Source organism: Ursus maritimus, unplaced genomic scaffold, assembly GCF_017311325.1.
Source record: "Ursus maritimus isolate PB19 unplaced genomic scaffold, ASM1731132v1 scaffold_1, whole genome shotgun sequence".
Lineage (NCBI taxonomy): Eukaryota > Metazoa > Chordata > Mammalia > Carnivora > Ursidae > Ursus > Ursus maritimus.
In genome coordinates this window covers 9,172,043-9,196,679 of record NW_024423343.1, presented here as the reverse complement: position 1 = coordinate 9,196,679, position 24,637 = coordinate 9,172,043, and the positions used below count along the sequence as shown (strand labels likewise).

Genomic DNA, 24,637 nt, shown 5'->3' with positions numbered 1-24,637 from the left:
TTAATGTAACTTAGGTGTTTAAGACAAGGTCTTCAACCTTCTTGATTGCAAGGTGTCTAACACTGACAATGAGGATCGTTATATCTGTCTCTATGATTTATTTTTCAGTACAATGACTTTGGCCTAATGGGACTTAGACTGGAGGCAGAATTCGAGAGGAAATTCAGGGAAGTGTTCGCTATTGAAGAAACAAATGAGAGCAGTTCACTGGCATAGTGGAGGTGGTTGGTATCCTGGAAAATTCCCTTTTGGGGCAGAATCCTCATCTCCCGGCTGCTGTGAGGATTGGCCGCTGATGCCACCGCTCCCCAAAGCATCACCTTCTTCCAGTGCCAGATTCACCTGGAGTTTACACCTCTTGAGCGTGGGGGCTGGCCCTCAGCCCCAAGGTGGGACCAATGTGTGGTGTGATTCATGCTCCTTCAGTCCCCACGAGACCAAGCTGGAGCTAGTCTCCAGCTGGGGCCACATCCATACTTGGTTTTTCCCACCACTCAATCCTGCTTCCCTCCCCCCTCTTCTCCTGAAAAAATTCCCATAATAAATCACTTACTTAGAAACTTTATCTCAGTCTCTGCTTCCAAGGAACCTAACTTCAGGTAACAATCCCAGCAAATGGGCTTTAAGGATGGGGTTCTGGTGTTGGATCACTGCCTGGCCAGATGGTGACAAGCGGAATGTTGATAGTCCCTGGGGTGTTATAACAGTGCCATTGCCAAAACTTTCACCTGTAGGAAACTGGGTGAGCTACAGGGGAAGAGGCATACCAGCTGATACGATTGCCTGACATTTACAAAAGGATTTCAAATAGTAACTCTAAGAACCGTGGATTTTGATGGCTATTGCTAAGTGCCACTAACATGTTGAAAAGAGTAAATGACAGGCTTAAATCTGTTAATCACCTCCTAAACCAAGAGATCCTCATACCTGCAGCTGGAAAGCAGACAGTAAGGAAGGCCCGGCCCTAATTTTAAGAATGGCAGAACTCCAGAGAAGACTGAATTCTAAGTTCTATATGGTCTCTTATGCCAAAGTTAGGGCACTAATGAAGAAGGAGTGAAGTCCTGAAACTCAGAAAGGAGCTCTCTAGGAAGATGTGCATGGGAACTCTGAACTCCAGATCCCCTGAACCCACTGGGCCTGCAGAAGAGAACTCCTGCCCCTGCTTTGGAGACAGACCTTCCCACCCCACTTCTTGCCTGAATGAGGACTATGCAGAGTAGCCGTGGCATGCCCTGACTGGGAATGTCCTGTGTGGGGCTGCTAGGTGAAGAGAGGGTTTCTAGGCCAATGGCACTGTAGGACCGGTGAACGCGTACCAGCAGGTGCCAAGGGATTGTGTCTGGGAGTGGATCCTAAATGAAGAAAGGGGAATAGGAAACTGGAAAGAGGAGAATTGTTGATATGGATGCACTCTTCTGTGCCACAGAACTTCACTAGCCTGGCAAGAGCCATGGGTGACGGTTCTAAGATGCTCCTGGGTAGCTCTTAGAGGCTTGCTGTAAGCCAAGGTACACACTAGACAAACAGAAGTAGAGATAGGGGAGCGGCAGGGACAGATTATGGAAAGGGGGAATCTAAAGCCTGGTGAAATTGGCACGACTATCCTCTCTACAGCTGGGAACCCCATCCCTCGACTGTTCCTCAGAGACACTAACTTAACAAGGTGGTCATGCACTGCTGAGAAGACACCAGTATCCTCGAGATGCTCAGTAGGGGCCATCCTCTGTTGGTTGGAACAATGTAGGCACGTTTACAGAACTGGGTTCCCTGGTAGCGATGAAAATGGTTGAATAACCAAAGCAGGGGGCAGCATTTAACTGTTGGAGCAAGATGATGTAACTTCTGGAATGGACATCAAGGTTAGAATGACAGCCAGGGGGCCTGGTCCACAGAAGTCTCTGGAGATAGCTAATAGGACATGGTGTTCTGACAGGCAAGACAGATGGGCAGCCAACAAGCATATTGCTTCATATATACCATCAAAAGCAATTAAAAATAGATGATCAGATAGCTGAGTTTGGCTGCCCCAATGAGAAATCAAGATCCCTTGCCCAGTTTCCAGACCTGAGTCAATTCTTGGACGTAAAACCTGCTGATGGAAATGGGAACTGCAAATGTACATGTGGTGATTTCCTCAGTTCTTCACCAAAAAGACCAATGATCTTTTATTCTAGAACCGTACGTCAGAGAAAGGAAAATACATAGATCTTTCAAAGACTGTTGGATACAGCATCTGATTTGATGCTGCTCTGGGATGAAAAGCACCAGCGTGGTCCTTGTTAGAGTGGAGTGTATGGGTGTCAGGGATTATCCACGTCCCAGTGGGTCCACTCAATCCTTGGAGCCACCCCAGTTCCTGAGTGTATAATTAGGACATACAGGACAGTTGGATGAACTGATTCTTTAACCTATAAAATACCCTGCAAAATAATAATGACTGTCTTAAGAAAATCCCAGTGGAAGGTCCTAGGATGAAATTTCCCATGGTAAAATAGTCAAAAGCAAAATCATATTCCTGGGCTGGGGAATTAGTGCCACCTGCAAAGATTTCAAGGCTATAGTGTTTATATCCTCATTACCTTTCCACGTGGTCTGGCCTCTGTAGAAGCTACTTGGTTCATGGCTACTAGACATGTAATCAAGGGGCACCTGGGTGACTCAGTCAGTTAAGCATCTGACTCTTGATTTTGGCTCGGGTTGTGATCTCAGGGTTGTGGGTTCAAGCCTGCATCGAGCTCTGTGCTCAGCATGGAGAATGCTTAAGATTCTCTCTCCCTCTCCCTCTGCCCCTCCCTGCCTGCTTGCATATGCTCTCTCTCTCTCTCTCTCTAAAAAAAAGAAAAGAAAAGAACTGTAAGTAGGTAGTAGCACCAATTCCAGCTGTTGTGCTAGATGTTGTATCGTCATTAGAGCAGAGTAGCACGGCCCGTGGTATACTAGCAGCTGTTACTATGGAAAATGTGCTTTTAAAATATCCAGTGGGAAATAGGATAAGAAGTAGTTCATTTCACATGGACGGGACAGCAATACACATTTACAGTCTTTCCCCAGGACCATATGAATTCTCCTGTTCTCCGCCACCAAACAGCCTGAAGGGACCTAGTCTGCCTGGTCTCTAAAATACAGTACATCAGTCTGCCATATCAATGACTATATTAATCAGGGCTCTCCAGAGAAACAGAACTTATCGTTTTGGAAACAGAATCATATATAGATATAGAGATAGAGATAGAGCTAGAGCTAGAGATAGAGATATGGATTTATTATGTGGAACTGGCTTATGTAATTATGCATGCAGAGAATCCCCGCGGTATGCCATCTGCAAGCCAGAGACCCAGTAAAGTTGAGGTGTAATTCCTGCCCAAGTCTGAAGGCCCAAGAACCAGAGGAACAGAGAGTGTAAATCCCCATTGAATCCCCACCGATTAAAATGCTGATCTCATCCAGAAACATCCTCAATGACATACTCAGAAATAATGTTTAAACAGGGAGTCCCATGGTCCAATCAAGTTGACACATAAAATTAACCATCACAATGACAGTACGTTAATTACAGCAGGGGAGCAGGAAGTGTTGAGTGTTCTGAAAGCCTTGTTGAGTCACACATACTCCAGATGGTGAGAGATAAACCCTACTAGGAATTCAGATATATGCCATATAGGTAAGTTTTAGGGGTTCAATGGTGAGGTGCATATCAGGATATCCCCTCCAAAGCTCCAAGCTATCGTACTTTGCATCTTCCACCACTAAGAAGCACAATGTTTGATAGTCCTCTCCAGGTAAGGAGAATAACCATGCTTGCCAATTTGATGAAAATTATTCTAGGCTTTGTAATGGGGCGGGTTGGGGTGGGGGGGGAGTACCAGCTGGGAGGGGACAATGGTTATACCGTCTTAATAATAAAATATGTTCTAATCAATACTTTTCATTAAATAGTATATAATGAGCACTGTTACATGTCAGTAAATATGATTCTATATCTACCCTATCATAACTTTTATTTTGCATTAAGCCTCAATTGCAGTTGGCTCTTCCCGATTATTCTTGGTGTTGTGAACGGGGCTAATTTGCAGTGAGAGACCACAGAGTCTAGCGTTTGAGAAAACAGAGTATGTTGCCAAATCCAGGGTAGGAGGTGGAATCCCAGCTCCTCATTCGTGGCTGAGCATCCCCGGGCACGTGACCTGCCCCCCGCCCCATCTGTAAAATGGAGAAGCTGGTATGTAGCTCATTGCATCACGAGGATTAATGAGTTAATATTTGCTGTGCTCCTCAGAAGTAACAGGAAGTAAATAACTCACAGACATCCTTCTATCAGTTAGGGCTCTTTGCCAGCCAGACTAGCTTTACGGAGGTTAAACAAAAGTACACACTTTGAACAGATGCCCAGTGGCTCATGAAAGGGCAGGAAGGCTGGACGCAGAGCCTGCACGTGGCCCCAGAACGAGGCCGGGCAGCACAGCAGCCCCAGGAACAGCTCCGCCATCTTGTCAAGAAGCCACCACAGAATGAATGTTTTCCATCTTTTTTTTTTTAACTCTGAAGCAAACTTCTCTCAAGAATCCAACTCCCTGAAGCATCTGGCTGGTCCGGCTTGCTCAGGGGGGCCCGGTATTGATAGCAGGTCCTCTGCTCCCGCACGTAAAGGGAAGAGGAAACCGGGTGCTGTTAGGAAAGTGGGGGAAGAGCCTGGATGGCCAAGGACATGAGGTCTGACTCACCAAATGGAGCAGGTTGATTGAGGTCCCACCGCCCTGTGCCGTGGGGATAAAGGCTAAGCTGGTCTTCATGCTTGAAGGGAGGGTGTCTACTCCCCTCCCTTCCAGGACAGCCAAGGGCAACGAAGGACACTAAGCCTGTCACCCCGTCAGTCCGGTTTACCTGGACTCGGTTGCGGGCTGTTGGCTGAGATGCTGGGGAGCTCAGCCGTGACCTTACAGGGGGCCATGTGCCTGTGTCCCTGGGAGCTGCAGGAGGACCTGCTGCTCCTGAGGTCCTGAGGCTCTCGGCGAGGACACCTCAGCCTGGGCCTCCCAGGCATCTCCACTGGGCTCACGCCCTGCTCCACTGGGCTGAGAGGAGACAAGGGTTCTCCAGCTTTCTCTGTGTAAACTGTGTGGGGAGGCTTCACGAGGCCCGAGATCAGGGCCCAGGGACTGAACTGCCTGGCTGGGTTTCCTATCAAGCCAAACACTCACTTACACACACCCGGTGTATATAAGGGGGCCTCTTTCTTTCCTAGTTTGTGGATGGGGAGTTAGTGCAGGAGGCAAGCAGGGGAGGGCAGTGGCCCCCATTCCTTGGAAAGGCAACACTGCATAAGTAAGTCCTTTGAAACAAAAAAACAGATTACTCCTTTAACAAAGAAAAAATAGGCTTCTCGGCAACAACTTTTTTTCTTTTCCTTTTTCTTTTTTTAAGATTCTATTTATTTGACAGAGAGAGAGGCAGTGAGAGAGGGAACACAAGCAGGGGGGGTGGGAGAGGGAGAAGCAGGCTTCCCGCCAAGCAGGGAGCCCGATGCAGGGCTCGATCCCAGGACCCTGGGATCATGACCTGAGCCGAAGGCAGACGCCTAACGACTGAGCCACCCAGGTGCCCCTCTTGGCGACAACTTATCTGTCTTATCTGTATAGGTCTGTAAGTATTAACTCCAACTGGAATTCTAGAATAATCCATGTTTTCCCCCAGACATATCATTTGCTCTGTCATTTTGTTTCCTGAACAAGCCCATCCTAAGTAGGTGGGTATTGTGTTCCCGTGGGCGCAGAAGAACACAATGTGCATTGCTCTGGCTGCATCTCAGCCGACAAAGGGGCGCTTCCTGTTTGACGTACCGCACGCTCACACCTCTCTCCCTTGGCTGGGTGGGGGTCAGGGGGCACTGGCAGAAGCAGGGCTGGGTCTGGGAGGGGGCAGGTCCAGCTTGCTGCTTCGGACTGAGGATAAGGAGGTCTGCTTTAGACCTGCAGGCATGAGCTCCTCACCAACGAGCCTCTTGTGGAAAACAGCTAGAAACTCTGGACAATAGTCAAAGAACAATCGCCTGAGGCCTCTGAAAAGTAAACCAAAGCAGGCCAACATTGGAGGGAAGTCAAAACTCAAGAGGAAACAGCCGATGCAAGGAGTTTACTGTTTATTATCACCTGGCCCCCAGAGTGGCCAGGCCAGTCTTGCTTTTGGTAGAAAGCCCACCTTCCCTCCGGTCAGCAAAGCCAGGGAAGAATCCCAGGGCCACTAAACGTTCTGGGTAGCGAGGGGGAAATGCTAGAAAGGAGAAAGTCACAGAGAGGAACCCCAAATTCTGTGTCTAAACCCTCCCCACATCGCTGGCTGATGCCCAGGTTGAACTACTCTGAGCCGCATCCGACGAGGAGGCAGGGGTGAAGTCTGAGCCCGGCCTTGTGAGTGATTCCAGCAAGAGGTGCCAATTAGCTGCCTGTTTAGTAAATCTAGACCTAGCCTGGACACAGGGGGTGTGCAGAACAATCATCAGATACTCATCATACCTTCAGTTCACACTGTCGCTCAGACCCACGGGTCTGAGATTTTTCATCTGACCTGAAACCACTTATTCCTACATTCCATCAGATCTAGGACTTTTCTCTCACCCAGTCTTCATTCAAGGTTTCCTCTGAGCCCCATGGTGTGTGGGACAGAAAGAGTCTACCCTGGTTCATACCGAACAATGTACTCTGGGTTCCTATAGTGGTAATGTCAACTGTGTCCCCACTGGAAGCAAGAGTGGGGAGTGTTCAGGAGATGGGTGGCCCTGAGCTGAGACACTTGTCTTACATCTTCTGCCAGAGCTGCTGGGGAGGCAGGGAGGACCACGCTCCATCCCACCACCTCCAAAGGCCCATCTGTGGTTGCCTGTGTTTGGTTGGGGAGGAAGAAGCAGAACCCCAGTCTCGAGGTCTCAGGACCACAAGCCTTAGATGTAAAATGACGCGGCCCCAGCTTCTGGCTTGTCTGGTATCTGTGACCACTCCCCAGGGTCTCTGAGAACAGTGACAGAGCCCATGGTAGATGCTCTCTGCTTGCCCTTGGACATGTCCACTCTTAGAAGTTTTTTGCAAAATCTTGTCACACTGCCTGTGGCCTAAAGTGCCCTATAGGAACTGGCTGATGCCTTTACTTTGTGTCTATTCAGGGACTACAAGATAGCCCCTGGGTTCCTATACTGTACCTTTGTCTGAAGGCAAGTGGTAAATCCAGGCCCAACCTGCTCAAACCGAGGACACAATTTCCAATACTGGGTTCTTGCAGGCACAGCTCAAGTAAGCCATTATCGTCCTCACATCTTGGCCTGGGATCCAGGCTCTTGGATATATGTAAGCCCCTCTCTCACCCCGACTCCACATTCAGGAGGCTGAAGTCCCCCCTCCAGCACCTTGAATTATTCATGGGAGGGAGTGCCACAGACTATAGATGGAATGCCCGGAAAAGGCAGGGGGGTCTCTTTTCTCTGTGGAGGGGAGGGTGTCACCTACAAGACCAAGCCCACTGGCCATTCTCAAATGGTGCGAGAAGTTGCAGAAATGGCATCTGACCTCGAGGGAACTTTCCCTGTATTCCCTTTATGCCCCAGGGTAATGGGCCAGAGTCAAATGAGAGAGGTGAGTTTTCAATTTCAGTGTCATCATCTTGAGAAATCAGTACAACCATGCTGGTTGTGCTCTTGCCCATGAACCATTGTACCAGGAGACCCGGGAGGCCCCCTGCTGCTGACAAACCACCTTCCAAGGTGAGACATGGCATGGCCAGCAGAGCCTGGAGGAGAGCTTCAGGGCCACACCACTGTGTTCCCAGGGCCAGACCCACGTGGTCCTCGTGTACCAGTGTGCTGGATCTTCCAGGATGCCAGTTCTGGCTCATGAGCACGGTGCTTGTACATGTGAGAAACACGGGCCCCAGGCAGGGAAAAAGCCCAGGACTTGGGCCTAGGGGAGAGCTCATTAGACGCTGGTTGGGTTTCGCCTGGGCCAAGAGCATTAAGCTGATGGTTTGCGAAAGCCAACCTCATCCTCGGCGTGGGACTTTCTCAGCCCCGGGCACAGTTGCCCTGGGAATGCCCAAGGTCTCCCTGACCACACCCATTTCCAGCCAGAGCTCCTGTCCAGAAGACCTTTACCTCCAGATGACATGGGCAGGTGTGGATTTCTCTGTCCAGGCCAGAAGCATGTCTGTGTGTGCATCTCAAAATCATCTCAGAATCCAATCCTTAAATTGGTTAACCTTCATGTGGAAAGAAAGAATGGCTCTCCTAGTGCTAGTTTTCAGGGGTTAAATAGTTACAGAAGGAATTTCGGTTTCAGTTTCTCCGAACAGGCAACGGAAGCCAGGTCTAAGGAGCCTGCAATACCAAGCACGGTCACTAGAGGGGAGTGCAGGCCTTCGGAAAGTGGTCTGGACGGCTTTTTCGAGCTGCCCGGTTGTTCTCTGTCAGACCCCACAACCCGCACCCCTTAACCACCTCCTCCTCTGCCCAGATGCCTCTTCCCAGCCCTCTTACCAAGGATTCACTCTCTTCCCTATAGAAATCCTCGCCCTTCCACCCCCAGCAATCCCTCTGGCTTTGTACAAACTAGGCAGTGACAGGGGTCCGCCGCTGGGCCACCACCCACGGAGTCTCTGAGATTCTGCTTCGTGGGCGAAGGCTCTGCCCCCACCTCAGCCCCTCAACGCTGAAATATTGCCACCAAATGCCCACAGAATCTATACGGCATCACTGTATTATGACCATGCAATTGCAAGAGAGTAGGACTCCCAGCCCCTTTACCCATCTGGGGCACAGGTAAAGGAGAACTCATGGGAAGAGATATGTACCCGTGTGCTGGACCCAGTTGGGGTGTTAGTGGGCCCCTTGCAAGTGCATCCCTTTCCCTCACCTGAATTCCAAACCAGCAGACAGATTGGTATAAAAGTGAAACAGACCGGGTTCAAAATACCCGCTTTCTTCCTGATAAAAGTTGCATTGGAAGTCATGGCTTTGGTGTGTGGCAAAAAAGGGATCCCTCAAACTGAACCCCCAAATTGAGCTTATCCACACAGCCTCAGGCTGCTCCAGTCAATCATACACACCCCCGACCTCCCACAGCCCCCCAGGCTCCTGTCCCTATACACTTGACCTTGGAAAAGCCAACAGACCCCGGGCCTCTCCAGGTACAACAAGCCCAGGGAGACCCAGCAAGGAGCGGACTCACCCCTTCCACCAGAGAGTCTCCCCAGAAAGGAAGGAAGGGCAGGGGGTCTAGGTGAGTCCCACTGATGGATGCCCCTTCCAGGGACACTGGAGCAGGGCCTGAGTGTTCCCACTCATATCCCAGGGGCCAGCTCCCCCTCCATTTCACATCCACAGAGGTGCCAAGGCTGTTATCCCCTTGCCCCAGCAGCCACTGCTGCTGCCACCGCTTCTTCCCTCCCTTGAGTTCCCAGGGACAAACCTGTGGTCCCCACAGGGGTCTCTCAGATTGGAGACTTAGTCCTGCTATGAAAGTCTGAACAGAAGCTGCTCCTGGGGACACTCACAGAGGTGTCCCCTTGGTGGGTCCTTTGCCCCATGGTCCCTCCTCAGCATGGCCTCCCCTGCCTTCTAGGCCTCCACGTCCAGCATTGGGCTACTTCGAGGACAGCGCCAGTGGGCCCTGGTGTCAGTGTTCCTCGCAGTAGTGGCCACCCACGGATGTCCCCACCCCGCTGGCTGCTCGGTGGCCTCTATTCCAATTGCCCTAAGCAGACCCACGGAAAAGCTGGCACGTGTATGCCAACACCCAGCATGGTGGTGGCCTGGCTCAGCCCACTGCCCAGGGACAGAGAAGGAGAGACAGGGACACTAGAAAAGGCTGGTGTCATCTATGTCCCAGGGAGGCCACAAGCACAGGACAGCTGTGCCCAACAGTGGCTCAGCTTACTAGTCCTTCCCCCTTCTAGGGATAGAGGAAGGCAGAGGGGCAGAGAGACCCAGGCGTGTGCAGCACCTGGTATAGACACCTGGCCCATGGGTAAAGAAGTCCTTGTCAGCGGTATAGACACCTGGCCCATGGGTAAAGAAGTCCTTGTCAGCGGTATAGACACCTGGCCCATGGGTAAAGAAGTCCTTGTCAGCGGTGTAGACACCTGGCCCATGGGTAAAGAAGTCCTTGTCAGCCTCCTGGAATCACAGCCAGACTGCCGTTCGCTCCTTTGGGGGAAAGACAGAATATCCATGGAAACAGGGTAGAAACCTCCTTCCCCTGCAGTTTCAAATGCAATGAAGTCTTCTGGGTCACTTTTCCAGCTTTGGGGAATGATGACTCAGATCCGAAGGAGAAAACTGTGGACAGACAGGACTCCGAGGCGGGGGGTCACCCTCCCCCATCCAAGATACAGTACATCCCCGGTTTCCGATGTAAGGCTCGATGATTCATTAGTTGTGTATAACACCCAGTGCACCATGCAATACGTGCCCTCCTTACTACCCATCACCAGCCTATCCCATTCCCCCACCCCCCTCCCCTCTGAAGTCCTCAGTTTGTTTCTCATAGTCCATAGTCTCTCATGTTTCATTCCCCCTTCTGATTACCCCCCTTTCTTTATCCCTTTCTTCCCCTACCGATCATCCTAGTTCTTATGTTCCATAGATGAGAGAAATCATATGATAGTTGTCTTTCTCTGCTTGACTTATTTCACTTAGCATTATCTCCTCCAGTGCTGTCCATGTTGTAGCAAATGTTGAGAACTCGTTCTTTCTGATAGCTGAGTAATATTCCATTGTATATATGGACCACAACTTCTTAATCCAGTCATCTGTTGAAGTGCCCCTTAAACCCGCCCCAGATGTTAACCAACGTCACCGCCTTGGCTGTGGCCTTGCGGATTTCTCTCTCGCCTCTAGGGGATTTCCAGTAACAGGAGCACCTTTCCCTGGTTTATGACACTCAGCCCTTGGGCTCTCTCCAGCCCCGTGTTCCCAAGCGGGGACCTTGCTGGGTGCAGGCTCTCCCACAGGAAGGGAGAAGATGTGAAGTTTCTGTCTTTCTCTCTTTCTCCCCACAGCCATGTCGGCCAGGGGAAGGGGCAAACGCGGAGGTCCCCCCTGCCCACCCCATTACACTCGGAAACCCTCATAGACAGCAGGGCAGGAAGCACTTGAGGACCCATAGATGTTTCTGTGTCTATGCGCCCACAAGCGCACCCCGGGGCCTGGCCCTGGTCCTCTGGGGCCCTGATTGTCCCTCCTCGGCCTCCACTCCTGCTGGTAACACGTCTTGGGGCCTGAGAACCCTGGTGAGCTGCAGGAGGGAAACACCACCCGGCAACTCAGAGATACTTTCACTTCTCTTTTCCCCGTCTGGGCGGAGCTGTCTGTGTGTGAGGCCTATCACAAACTTCCTGCTCTGGGCTCGGCAGCTGCCCTGAACCAGGCCACCCCAACAGAGGGTTCGGAGGCGACCCCGGAGGCCCAGGCGGGGCGCAGGAGGGCCCGGAGTGCGACGATGGACGACGGACGCAGAGACCTCAGCACCAGGTCAGTCCTGATCTCCTTCCCTCGCACCTCTCTCTCTGCCTTCCGAGCGACTGTGAAGTTGAGACACTAAATGAATCTCTACTTTCGACCCGGTTTGCAAGAGTGCCGGCTGGCCCGATACTAAAGGGCCGGGAGAGGTCATGAGCTTGCCTCCACGCACATGCCCTTCCTGTTTTGCAACCCCGCTCGGCTGGGGGCCTGTCTGAAGGCCGGGTCCTTCAGGAGGTTGGCATAGGGATTTGCTGTCTCCTCGTGACCTCTGAACCTTCTCCTCTCCCTCAGGCCTCCTCTCCCTTCGCGAATCATTGCAAAGAAGGTCATTGAGAAAATACACAATTCAGGGTCAACCCCTGACTTAGGCTCAAACACTGGGTGCTGTGGTCGCACACCTGTCCTGTGAACAGGCCTCCATCAGCTCGGGCCTTGCATCTTTGTGACTGGGGGTCCGGGTTCTTCCTCGTCATCTTGACCAAAGGAAGTGAAAGGAAGAGAAAGTCTCCAGACCACCAAAGAGAAGTGCAGGCTTCAGGCGTTTTATCTTTACTGTGATTTTCTGTTCTGGAATGGGTTATGTCTGCGACCAAAAAAAAGGGCGGGGGGCTGGGGAGGAGGAAGGGCAGAAATCCTATCTTTTTCTTTAGTAATGGGTCAGAAATAGTATTACTTAATATTTTAATCAGTTTGTTATGTCGTACAAAAGAAATACATGATAATTCTTGTTCATAAAATTTTAAACAAAATGGAAGTATGGCAAGGGAAAGAGCCCTGTTTACCGCCCACCGCACTGCAGCTTCCAGTGCAGTCCTACTAAGTGCTGTGGCACAGCCTTTCAGATCTTTTTCTATGCGTTTCTGTGTACGGCTTCTTTACCTAAATATGCACTTCGTGTCTTGTTTTTTTAGTAAATGGGATTATATTACATATGCTGTTTTGCACTTTTCCTTTTCTCTTCTTTTAATAGTGAAAATCCTAGAGATCCCCTTCATAAAGAGCTACGCCATTCTTTTTAAGAGCTACATGCTATCCCATAGAATCAATATACCATAATTTTTAAATCACCCCATCAGCCCCCATGGATGGACATTCAGGTCATATCCAGTTGTTCGATTTACAACAAGCTAGGATAAGAATCATCTATTTCCTTATATTTTTGCGCATTTACAAGTATTTGTCTTGTGTCAACAACCAAAAAAGTGGAATTGTGGAGGCAAGGGTTACTGATATCTTCCTGTGTATATATCCTGCCAGATTGTCCCTCTAAGTATGTTCTCTTAACAATATCAAACGAGATAAACCATCTCCCCACACCCGAACTTTGCAAAGGTGACGGATAAAGAGTTGCATCTCGTTTTAATGTGCGTTTTCCCGATTCCATGGGAGGTTGGACAGTGTTTATTGGCCATTTGCCTCTTCCGTGAATTGCTGCTTTATTTATTGCCAGCGTTACTCAGTTGATAAGATTGGCGTTCCTTTAATGAGAAAGGAAAATTTGCTAAAGGTTCTGAAAATTGTAAATATACTCTCCTTGTCTTTGAACTTTGTTTATGGTGACTTGAGCTTATTAAAGCTTAAAACTGACAGACTTATAGTATTGATTTTATAAGCTAGATGCACCATCTGTTGTTATTAATGATTGATGCAAGCAGAAGAGTCACTGATGAATTCCATGCGCGGTGTTCAGCCACAGCTCTTGAGCTCTTAAGATGGCAGATTCAAGTCTACCTTCGCGGAAGGCCAAGTTCCTTCTCTTACATCTCAAAAAATGTTTTCTTTTTCAATTGTGGGGCAACGTTATGCTTCCTTTGAAGCAATGTTAGCCTTCACAGCTTTTATCTGCCCCGTGAATATTCATCTCTTTTGCTTTTTAACTTTCTGCTCAGAATGGTTGTCTCAAACTTTTGTTCCATGACAATTATTTAATGTTTTGTAATTTTTGCATTTCTTGTTATTTCTGTGTGTGTGTGTGTGTGTGTGTGTGTGTGTGTGTGTGTGTGTGTGCTTAAAGTTGATTGTGTTTATTTTGGGGAGAATAAGGGATCTTAATTTGTTTCTACAACTCTGCAGGCTCTAATGTAAACCACTTTTTTCTTTTCTTTTTTTTTTTTTTTAAAAGAGTCTTCAGACTCTTGCCTGAATTTATTGCCTATATTTATTGAGGCTTTTGTGTGATTTTAAGTGCTTTGGGGATGTTTTCTGCGTCCTCTGGATTATTCTTCCAGGTTGATTCTGTCTGCAGTTTGGTTTCTGTGCCACGTTACTGGCTTTTTCATGTGCCCACGGTGGTTTTACATCCCCTTTCACTCGTGATTGACCCCCAAACTCCACTTTACACAGGCTTACTCTGGGTGGATATTTTCTTTCCCCCAAATGTCCAGTCTTATCGGAGACTGAATTGCTTCCCATCTGATCTACAGTTTGAGGGCTCTAGTTTTATTCTTATCCATTTTTCCTGAGAAAACTTTAATTAGTCAAACCATCCTTTCCCCCCTGACCTGCGCTAACCCAGTGGTCCTGTATGCAGGACCTGTTTCTTGCGCTCTCTCCTCCGCCATTGGTTGTGCGAGCCTCTCCTTGTGCCCCACGCACCACGCTGTCACAGTGACCTCGGGTTCAGATGAACTTCTCATATCTGTTGAAGAAATCTTTCCTCTCTCCTCCCAAAGTAGCTTGGCCCTTTGCATCTCCAGATTGGCTTGTCAACATCTTGCCAGGAATTTGTTTAGGATTGCATTGAATCTACAGATCAATTTGAAGAGAATTGATATCTTTATAACCTTATGTCTTCTGTCTCATTACTATGGTATATTATTAACTAAAAAATATTTTCTAGGGGCGCCTGGGTGGCACAGCGGTTAAGCGTCTGCCTTCGGCTCAGGGCGTGATCCCGGCGTTGTGGGATCGAGCCCCACGTCAGGCTCCTCTGCTATGAGCCTGCTTCTTCCTCTCCCACTCCCCCTGCTTGTGTTCCCTCTCTCGCTGGCTGTCTCTATCTCTGTCGAATAAATAAATAAAATCTTTAAAAAAAAATTTTTTTCTAATAAAATTTATATTTCTCTCCCTAGAGGTCTTACACTTCTGCTAGATTTATTCGTATATACTTGATATCTTTATGTTATCAAATCTACATAATTTAAAATCGATTTTCTAGCTGCTCGTTACTAAGATAAAAAATAAATGGAAATTTTGCCGAAACCTTGAATTCTACAGACTTCTATGGAGATATATATGTATATATGTGGATTTACATGGATACACAATGACAGTTTTGTTTCTTCTGATCTAATCCTTCTACTTATTATTCCTTTTTCTTGCCTTACTGCATGGGCTAGGTACTTTGTATGTGGTGAACACAAGTACTGATAGTAATGATTCCGTCTTGATCCTGATCCCAAAGGGGAAGTTTTTATCACTGCACAATTATGGATGATGTTTGCTGTAGATTTCTTTTATAAAAAGACTTTATGAAAGACTTAACAGATTAAAGAAGTTCTATATTGGCATCTGATACTTTCAACATGGGAGGTGTCTGTGGCCCTATTTTCTTTTGTTTCCGCTGGTTCTCACTCACACATTTTTTAAACAAACTTTTAATTTTGGCATAATTTTATATTTACAGAGAAGTTGCAAAGACAATACAGAAGCTTCCATGGTCCGCACATCCAGATCCATTTCCTGTGACGTTATCCCTCTTACATGACTGTGGTTCATTTTTCAAGACTGAAAAATCAATATTGGTAACATCTGTGAATTAAACCGTGGACTTTTTTTCTGTTTCATCAGCTTTTCCATTAATACACATTTTCCATTAATACACATTAATACACTGTTCCACGATCCAGTCCAGGATTCCACATTGCATCTAGGCATCCTGTCACCTATTCACTTCTGGCATGTGACAGTTTCTCCATCTCTCCTTGTCTTTCATGACCTTGACAGTTTGAAGAGTATTGGTCAGGCACTTTGTAGACTGCTTTTTAATTTGAGTTCATCTGGATGGTATGGGCTTTCGGGTTTGTGAGAGCGTACCAGGGAGGTGAAGTGCCATCCTCATCACATCATATTGGTGGATAGCCCTTATCACCAGGGAAGTTGACCTTGATCATTTAATGCAGGTGGTGTTTGCCAGGCTCTTCCACTATAGAGTTACCATTTTTTCCCTTTCCACAAAGAAAAGGGAAACATTTTCTTCTGTTCACAAAGAAAAGGGAAACATTTTCTTCTGTTCACAAAGATTATTTTGCTTGGTATCTTTGTGTACTAACATTGTATTGGGGAAATTATTTTTAGGTAAAATTGAGGACTGCAATGAAGGTACAACTTTGGAAAAAGTTTCAGTTTGCCACATCCAGGTGCCTCCGGGAACTCTTTAACACAGGTCAGGGTCTGAAAGCACCTGGGGGAAGCCAGGTCATTCCAGGCCAGAGCTGCCCCCTCCACTCTATTCTCACTGGGAAGATGTGGTGGTGGTGGCTGGGACTCTCGCTAGACCCTCCCCCTCGTGTGGACTCCAGACTTCATTTCTGTCCCCCTCACCCCTTAAAGTTGTCCAACGTGAGGTTCTGATCCCCTAGGATCAGCAAATGCCTCAAGTTAAAGTGGCTCTGTGCTTGCTTGCCTCCCTGGTTTCTCCTTTCACTTTACTTTTGCCTGGTAATGCCTTATCATAGTTTCATCTCTTCAGTAACATCTTTAAATGCTTTTTTCAACTTTTACAGTTTTTCCAACAGAAAGCTGTATTGCTTGTGGGAGTTGGGGGAGAGTGACGTTTTTGAATCCTGCCCCACCACACCAAGAACTTACAGTCATGGATTGACGAGTTGATCAAAGTTTATTGCTTGAGGTTTGGTTGTGGTTCATGAATTTTTTTCTCTGAATATTTTTTTTTAAGATTTTATTTATTTATTTATTTATTTATTTATTTGAGAGAGATTGACAGCCAGAGAGAGAGGGAACACAAGCAGGGGGAGTGGGAGAGGAAGAAGCAGGCTCCCAGCGGAACAGGAAGCCTGATGTGGGGCTCCATCCTGGGACCCTGGGATCAGGCCCTGGGCTGAAGGCAGATGCTTAACGACTGAGCCACCCAGGCGCCCCTTCTCTGAATGTTTTTAAGATTTTTCTCTTAGCTTTTATATTGTAGTAAGTCTAGATTTATTTGTTTCTTAAAATTTTTGAATTTTTTTTTTTTGTGTGTTTATCCTTTTGGGGTTTCCAGACTTTCTTGAATTTACAAGTTGATGTCTTTTGTTTTGTTGTTTTTTTGTTTATTGGGTTCTGGTTTTTGGTTTTTGTTTTAATTGAAGTATAGTTGGCATATGATATATGAGTTTCAGGTGTACAACATAGTGATTTGACATGTATATACATCATGAAGCAATCACCACAGCAAGTTTAGTTACCATCTGTCACCATGCAAAATTACTACAATATTATTGACTATATTCTCTGTGCTGTACTTTACAACCCCTTGACTTATTTGTTTTATAACTGTAATTTTGTACCTCTTAATCCCCTTCACCCTTTTACCCATCCCCCCACCTACCTCCTCTTGGGCAATCATCGGTTTGTTCCCTGTATTTATGAGTCTGTTTCTGTTGTGTTTTTGTTGTGTTTTATTCATTTGTTTATTTTTTAGATTCCACATGTAAGTGAAATCATATGGTACTTGTCTTTCTCTGACTTATTTTACTTAACATTAATACCCTCTAGGTCCATCCACGTCATTGAAAATGACAAGATTTCCTTCTTTTTATGGCTGAGTAATATTCCATTATATAATATATATACCAAATCTCCCCTATCCATTCCTCTGTTGATGGAAACTTACATTGTTTTCATATGTTGGCTATTGCAAACAGTGCTGCAATGAACATAGGGGGCACATATCTTTTTGAATTAGTGTTTTCATTTTCTTCAAATAAATATCCAGAAGTAGAACTGCTGGATCGTATGATATTTCTATTTTTAATCTTTTGAGGAACCTCCATACTGTTTCTCATGGTGGCTGTACTAATTTATATTCCCACCAACAGTGCATAAGTGTTTTTTCTCCACATCCTCACCAACACCTGTTATTTCTTGTCTCTTTTATTCTAGCCATTCTGACATGTGAGGTGACATTTCTTGGTTTGGATTTGCACTTACCTGGAGATTAGTGATGTTGAGCATCTTCTCTTATGTCTGTTGGCCATCTGTCTTCTTTGGGAAAATGTCTATTCAAGTCCTCTGTCCATTTTTTAATGTGATTGCTTGTTTTTTTGGTGTTGAGTTGTAGGCGTTCCTTATGTTTTAGATACTAACCCCTTATGGAATATATCATTTGCAAATATCTTCTCCCCTTCACTAGGTTGCCTTTTGTAGATGGTTTCTTTCACTGTACAAAAGCTTTTTAGTTTGAGGTAGTTCCCAATTGTTTAGTTTTGCTTTTGCTGCCCTTGCCTAAAGAGACAAATCCAAAAAAATATCATGAAGACCATTTGGGGCACCTGGCTGGCTCAGTTGGTAGATTATGTGATTCTTGATCTCAGGGTCATGAGTTCAAGCCCCATGTTGGTCATGGAGCCTCCTTAAAAAAATATTGTTAAGACCAACGTCCCAGAGTTTACTAAGTACTTTTTTTTTTTAGGACTCATTTTTTAGGTCTTGCATTTAGGACTTTAATCCATTTTGAGTTTGTTTTTGTGTATTGTGTAAGATAGTGCCCGGTTTCATTCTTTTGCATGTAGCTGTCCAGTTTTCCGAGCACCATTTATTGAAGATACTGTCTTTTCCCCATTGTATATTCTTGCCTCCTTTGTCATAGATTACTTGCTGTATAAGTGTGGGGTTATTTTCGGGCTCTCTACTCTGTCCCATTGATCTTTCTATTTTTGTGCCAGTACCATACTGTATTGATTATCATAGCTTTGTAGTATATCATGAAATCTGGGATAGTGATACCTCTAGCTTTGTTATTCTTTCTCAAGATTGCTCTGGCTACTTGGGATCTTTTGTGGTTCCATATACATTTTCGGATTTTTTGTTCTAGTTCTGTGAAGAATATTGTTGGTATTTTGATAGGAATTATATTGAATCTGTATATTGCTTTGGGTAGTATGGAAATTTTAACATTAATTTTTTCGATCCATGACCATAGTATATCTGTCCACTTATTTGTGTCATCTTTAATTTCTTGCATCAGTGTCTTATAGTTTTCAGAGTACAAGTCTTTTACCTCCTTGGTTAAACGTATTCCTAGGTATTTCATTATTTTTGGTGCAATTGTAAATGGGATTGTTTACTTAATTTCTCTGTTAGTTTGTTGTCAGTGTAAGAAAATGCAACAGATTTCTGTATATAAACTTTGTATCCTGCTACTTTATCAAATTTGTTTATTAGATCTAATAGTTTTTTTTTGTGGAGTCTTTAGGGTTTTCTATGTATAGAGTGATGTCATCTGCAAACAGTGACAGTTTTACTTCTTTACCAATTCAGATGCTATATCCTAACTGCTGTAGTTAGGATTTCTGTACTATGTTGAACATAAGTGGCAAGATAGGGGACATCCCTACCTTGTTCATGATCTTAGGGGAAAGCTTCTTTTCACTATTGAGCATGATGTTAGCTGGGGTATGTCATTTATACCCTTTATTATGTTCAGGTGTGCTCCCTCTAACCCCACTTTGTTGAGAGTTTTCATCATGAATGATGTTGAGCTTTGTCTAATACTTTTTTTGCATCAATTGAGATGATCATAAGACTTGTATCCTTTGGGGCGCCTGGGTGGCACAGCGGTTAAGCGTCTGCCTTCGGCTCAGGGCGTGATCCCCACGTTCTGGGATCGAGCCCCACATCAGGCTCCTCTGCTATGAGCCTGCTTCTTCCTCTCCCACTCCCCCTGCTTGTGTTCCCTCTCTCGCTGGCTGTCTCTATCTCTGTCGAATAAATAAATAAAATCTTTAAAAAAAAAAAAAGACTTGTGTCCTTCATTTTACTAATGTGTGTTTCATGTTGATTGATTAGCTGATATTGAACCACCTTTGTATCCTTGTAATAAATCCCACTTGATCATGGCGTATGATCCTCTTAATGTATGTTGAATTAGGTTTGCTAATTATTGAGGACTTTCATTCATCTGGTATTTATAGCAGAAATATAGTAGTCTTAAAATGATTTGGGGTGATGTGAAAATTTAACAATTGTTTTGGAATGGTTTATTTAATATAGATATTTTTTGTTCTTTGAAGGATTTCGGAAAATTGTCTATAAAACTATTTGAAACTGATACTGGAGTGGGGGGAGAGGGCAGGGTTAGGGTGGTTCTCAAAGTGCCTTATACATTTCTGTTACTTCTAGTTCTATTTAGTCCTCATGTTGACTCTCAGTTTTGATGATTTATATTTTCCTGAAAAGTAACCATTTTTCCTAGATTGTCATATTTATTGGTAGAAAATTATACAAGGATTTCTTTTGTAGAGCTTAATCTGTTCTTAACTGCAGACATATCCTTTTCCTTATTCCCAGTATTGTTCATTTATTTCTTTTGTTCTCCTGGTCAAACTTTGCATTTTGTTGTTCTCTTCAAAGAATCACCTATTGATTTATCGATCCATTCTTTTTATTTTTTGTTTGAGTTTTAATTAATTCCTACTTTTCTTTATTATATTTTTGTATTTTTTTTTTCTTTCCCCATTTTTGTCTTCAGTTTCCTTGGGGGTTACCTTGACATCTTTTCTTAATACTTAGATTTAAAAACTTAATTTCTTTTTCAATGTTTCTTGTTTTCTAATACATGCATTTTAAGCCATGAATGATTATCTCTGTGCCACTTGGGTATATCCGTGGTTTTTATATGTCTGTGGTTTTATATGTTTTCATTAGAGTTTGTTTCTTACTTATCTGTAATTTCTATTTTGATTTACTTTTTAAACTAAGCACTGTTTGGAAGGAGTTCTGAAAATTTCTCAGTGAATAAGATAGAAGGAGGTCGTTCTTTGTCCTGGTTGTTTGTTCTGGTCTTATCAAATGTGGTTAGAAAATGTATTCCTTAAGATTTTTCTTTTCATTTCATAGTCAATTGTTATTTTTCTTGTGGCCTAATGTATGTGATTTTGCAGCTTCTCCATGTTTAAAGAGTAATATAATGTAGTGATTAATAGTGTGCTATTTAGGGGGGCCTGGGTGGCTCAGTCGTTAAGCATCTGCCTTTGGCTCAGGGCGTGATCCCGGCGTTCCGGGATCGAGCCCCACATCAGGCTCCTCCGTTGGAAGCCTGCTTCTTCCTCTCCCACTCCCCTGCTTGTGTTCCCTCTCTCACTGGTTGTCTCTATCTCTGTCAAATAAATAAATAAATAAAATCTTTATAAAAAAAATAGTGTGCTATTTAATGCTGGTCAGGAGGGAGGGTAGGAGCTCAGGGGATAGGTAGGAATTTTGGGGAGGGGTGTTCTGAACCCTAGCTCTGCCACTACATAGATGTAAAATATGTCTCCTCAGTATTTTAAAGATATTTTCTTACGGATCATGACTTCTACCATATGGTCTGGTGAAGTTTATATTTTATCAGTATGAAATAACCTACATTCCTTGTGATGCTTTTCAACATAACTTCTATTTGCTTCCGATTTTAGGTTTGCTGCAAAGCTTTCTTTGCATTTGTTTAGTGTGTCTTTTCCAGTCCCTTTATTTTCAATCTTCTTGAGCTGTTTTATTGTTTATACGCCCTTATAAAAAGAATATAATGTATACAAAAATTAACCCAAGTGGATTAAAGACGTGAATGTAAGACCTGAAAAAACATAAAATTCCTAGAAGAAGACATAGTGATAAACCTCTTGATACTGGCCTTGGTGTTGAATTTTTGTATTTGATCCAGAAGCACAAGCAACAAAAGCAAAAATAAACAAGTGGGATACATCAAATTAAAAAGCTTCTGCACAGCGAAGGAGACCATCAATCAACAAAATGAGAAGGCAGCTTACTGAATGGGAGAAAATTTTTACAAATCATATATTTGATAAGGGGTTAATATCTAGAACACATAAAGAACTCAAATAACTCAATAGCAAAAAACCAATATGATTTAAAAATTGACAGAGGCTCTAAATAGACATTTTTCCAAAATGACATACGGATGGCCAACAAACTCATGAAAAGATGCTCAACATCACTAATTATCAGGGAGATGCAAATCCAAACCTTAATGAGATATCCCCTCACACCTGTCAGAACGGCTAATACCAAAAAGACAAGGAATAGCAAGTGTTGGTGAAGATGTGGAGAAAAGGGAACACTTGTGCACTATTAATGGGAATGTAAATTGGTGCAGCCACTATTTAAAACAGTATGGAGGTTCCTCAAAAAATTAAAAATAGAACTACTATATATATGATCCAGCAATTCTACTTCTGGATATTTGTCTGAAGAAAACAAAAATATGAATTTGAAAAGATATATTGGGGCGCCTGGGTGGCTCAGTCAGTTAAGCGTCTGCTTTCAGCTCAGGTCATGATCCCAGGGTCCTGGGATCAAGCTCCACGTCGGGCTCTCTACTCAGTGGGGAGCCTGCTTCTCCCCCTCCCTCTGCCTGCCACTCCCTCTGCTTGCACGCTCTCTCTCTCTGTCAAATAAATAAATAAAATCTTTAAAAAAAAGAGAGAAAAAAGAAAAGTGAATCTACAGAGACAGAAAGTAGATTAGTAGTGACCTGGGGCTGAGGGATAGGAATAGGGACTGACTACGAACCATCGTGAGCAAACTCTGTGAGGTAATGAAACGTTCTAAACTTGGACTGTAGTGATAGTTGCAGAACTCTAGAACTTTGCTAAAAATCATTGAATTGTCCACGTAAAAGAGGTGAATTTTATAATATGTAAATTATACCTCATTAAAACTGTCTTTAAAAATAAAAGTAGGCATGTTAACCATTGAATAGACTCAGTCAAAAAGTTAATTGGTTACATTTTTTTTTTCTGGAATGTAAGAAAAAAGTTGCGGAAACTATGAAAAAAATAAGATATATTGCGTAATCTGATGTTTTGACATTCTGTCAATGGGAATTTTAGAAGGAGAGGAGAAAGAATGAGAGCAAAAGAATAAAAAGAGGAAAAACAGTTTTCAGAATGAAAGCTAGAACTTTTTAAAAAAGTTTTTGTTTAAATTCCAGTTAGTTAACATACATTAGTTTCAGGTGTAGAATTTGGTGACTCAGCACTTTCACACAACAGCCAGTGCTCATCACAACAAATGCCCTCCGTAATTCCCTTCACCTAGTTAATCCACTCCCCCCTTAACCACCAGTCTGTTCTTTACAGTTAAGAGTCTGTTTCTTGGTTTTCTCTCCTTTTATCCCCCCTACACTCCTTTGTTTTGTTTCTTAAATTCCACATATGAGTGAAATCATATGATATTTGTCTTTCTCTGTACGTTATCAATAACAGCCAAATTACGGAAAGAGCTCAAATGTCCATCTTCTGATGAATGGATAAAGAAGGTGTAATATATTTATATAATTTACATATTATAAAATTCACCTCTTTTACGTGGACAATTCAATGATTTTTAGCAAAGTTCTAGAGTTCTGCAACTATCACTACAGTCCAAGTTTAGAACGTTTCATTACCTCACAGAGTTTGCTCACGATGGTTCGTAGTCAGTCCCTATTCCTATCCCTCAGCCCCAGGTCACTACTAATCTACTTTCTGTCTCTGTAGATTCCCTTTTTCTGGACATGTCATATAGACGGAATCATATCATATGTGGTCTTGCACATCTGACTTCTTTCACTGAGCGCAATATTCTTGAGGTTCATTCATGTTGTGGCACGTGTTCATATTTTCTTCCTTGTTATCGCTGAGTAACACTCCATTGGATGGATCTACAATGTTTTATTTATCCATTTACCTGCTCATGGACGTTTGGATTTTTCCACTTTTTGGCTGTTATGGTAAATGCTGCCATGAATATTTGCATATTTCTGTGGACAGGTTTTCATTTCTAGGTTTGTACCTAGGAGTGGAATTATGGGGTCATATGGTAACATTATGCTTAACTTTTTAAAAAACGATCTTACAGTGTTTTCAAAGATTCCCACAAGCATTGCATAAGGGTTCCAGTTTTTCCACAGTCTTGCTGACTATGTCTTTGATTATAGTCAATCCAGTAAGTACACATTGGTATCTCATTTTGGTTTTAATTTGCTTTTTCCCTAGTGACTAATGATGTTGGACATCTTGTCATGTGTTTCTTACCTTCCATATATCTTTTTGAAGAAATAGCTATTCAAATCATTAGCCAATCATTTAATTGGGTTGTCTATTGAGTTGTAGGAATTCTTTATATATCTGTGTACGAGTCATTCATTAGAAATACGATTGGCTAGTATTTTTCCCCGCTCTGGAACTAGTCTTTTATTTCTTTTGAAGCACAAAGGACTTAAATTTTTTTGAATTCCAGTTTATCAATTTATTCTTTTATGGATCATGCCTTTGTTTTTTTTTTAAAGATTTTATTTATTTATTTATTTATTTATTTATTTATTTATTTGAGAGAGAGCAAGAGTGAGAGAGATCACAGAGGGAGAGGGAGAAGCAGACTCCCCACTGAGCAGGGGCCTGTCCAGGGGCTCGATCACAGGACCATGGGATCACGACCTGAGCTGAAGGCAGACGCTTATCTAACTGAGCCACCCAGGCGCCCCGACTCATGCTTTTTGATGTTGTAGCTACCATTTAGTCTAACCCAAAATCACAAATATTTTCTATCTCTTCTTTGAAAAGCTTTATCATTTTCTCTTGTACACAGGATACTACATAATCTGTGGGACCCAGTGAAAAATGAAAGTGGGGGGACCCTTGTTCAAAAATCATTATGAATTTCCTAACAGTGAGAGCTGGGCATTAAACCAAGTACGGGGCCTTGTGTGACTGCGAAAGATGCATGCCCCTGAATTTGGCCCTGCTCTTACATTTAGATCTATGATCCCTTTTGAGTTGGTTTTTTTTTTTTTAAGTTTTGTACACAGCTGATACTTTCATTAAGTTTCTCTTGAGGTTCCATTTTAATTTTTTTAAATTTTTTTTTACATTTTTTATTATGTTATGTTAGTCACCATACAGTTCATCATTAGTTTTTTTTAATAATAATTTTTTA

At 44.0% G+C, this 24,637-nt stretch overlaps 2 protein-coding genes across 16 annotated transcripts in view; both read left to right on the top strand.

The window, feature by feature from the left end:
• Positions 1-565, top strand: part of SP140 (SP140 nuclear body protein) — a 62,045-nt gene extending 61,480 nt beyond the window's left edge. For all 8 annotated transcript variants that reach the window (XM_008690367.2, XM_040639285.1, XM_008690368.2 and 5 more), the window contains one exon: positions 109-565. In XM_008690367.2, the coding sequence (XP_008688589.2) occupies positions 109-216 (108 nt within the window). In that variant the 3' untranslated portion in view covers positions 217-565. The remainder of the gene's footprint in view (positions 1-108) is intronic.
• A 10,685-nt stretch (positions 566-11,250) lies between these two features.
• SP100 (SP100 nuclear antigen) overlaps positions 11,251-24,637 on the top strand; it is an 89,001-nt gene continuing 75,614 nt past the window's right edge. For 3 of the 8 annotated variants that reach the window (XR_005837150.1, XR_005837149.1, XM_008690363.2), the window contains exon 1: positions 11,356-11,512. Coding sequence is in view for 6 of the 8 variants with exons in the window: in XM_008690363.2 (XP_008688585.1) it covers positions 11,481-11,512 (32 nt within the window). In the remaining 2 variants the exon portion in view is untranslated. Of the gene's footprint in view, positions 11,513-24,637 lie in introns of all 8 variants that reach the window. The other 5 variants (XM_040639262.1, XM_040639254.1, XM_008690364.2 and 2 more) reach the window with 3 other exon arrangements.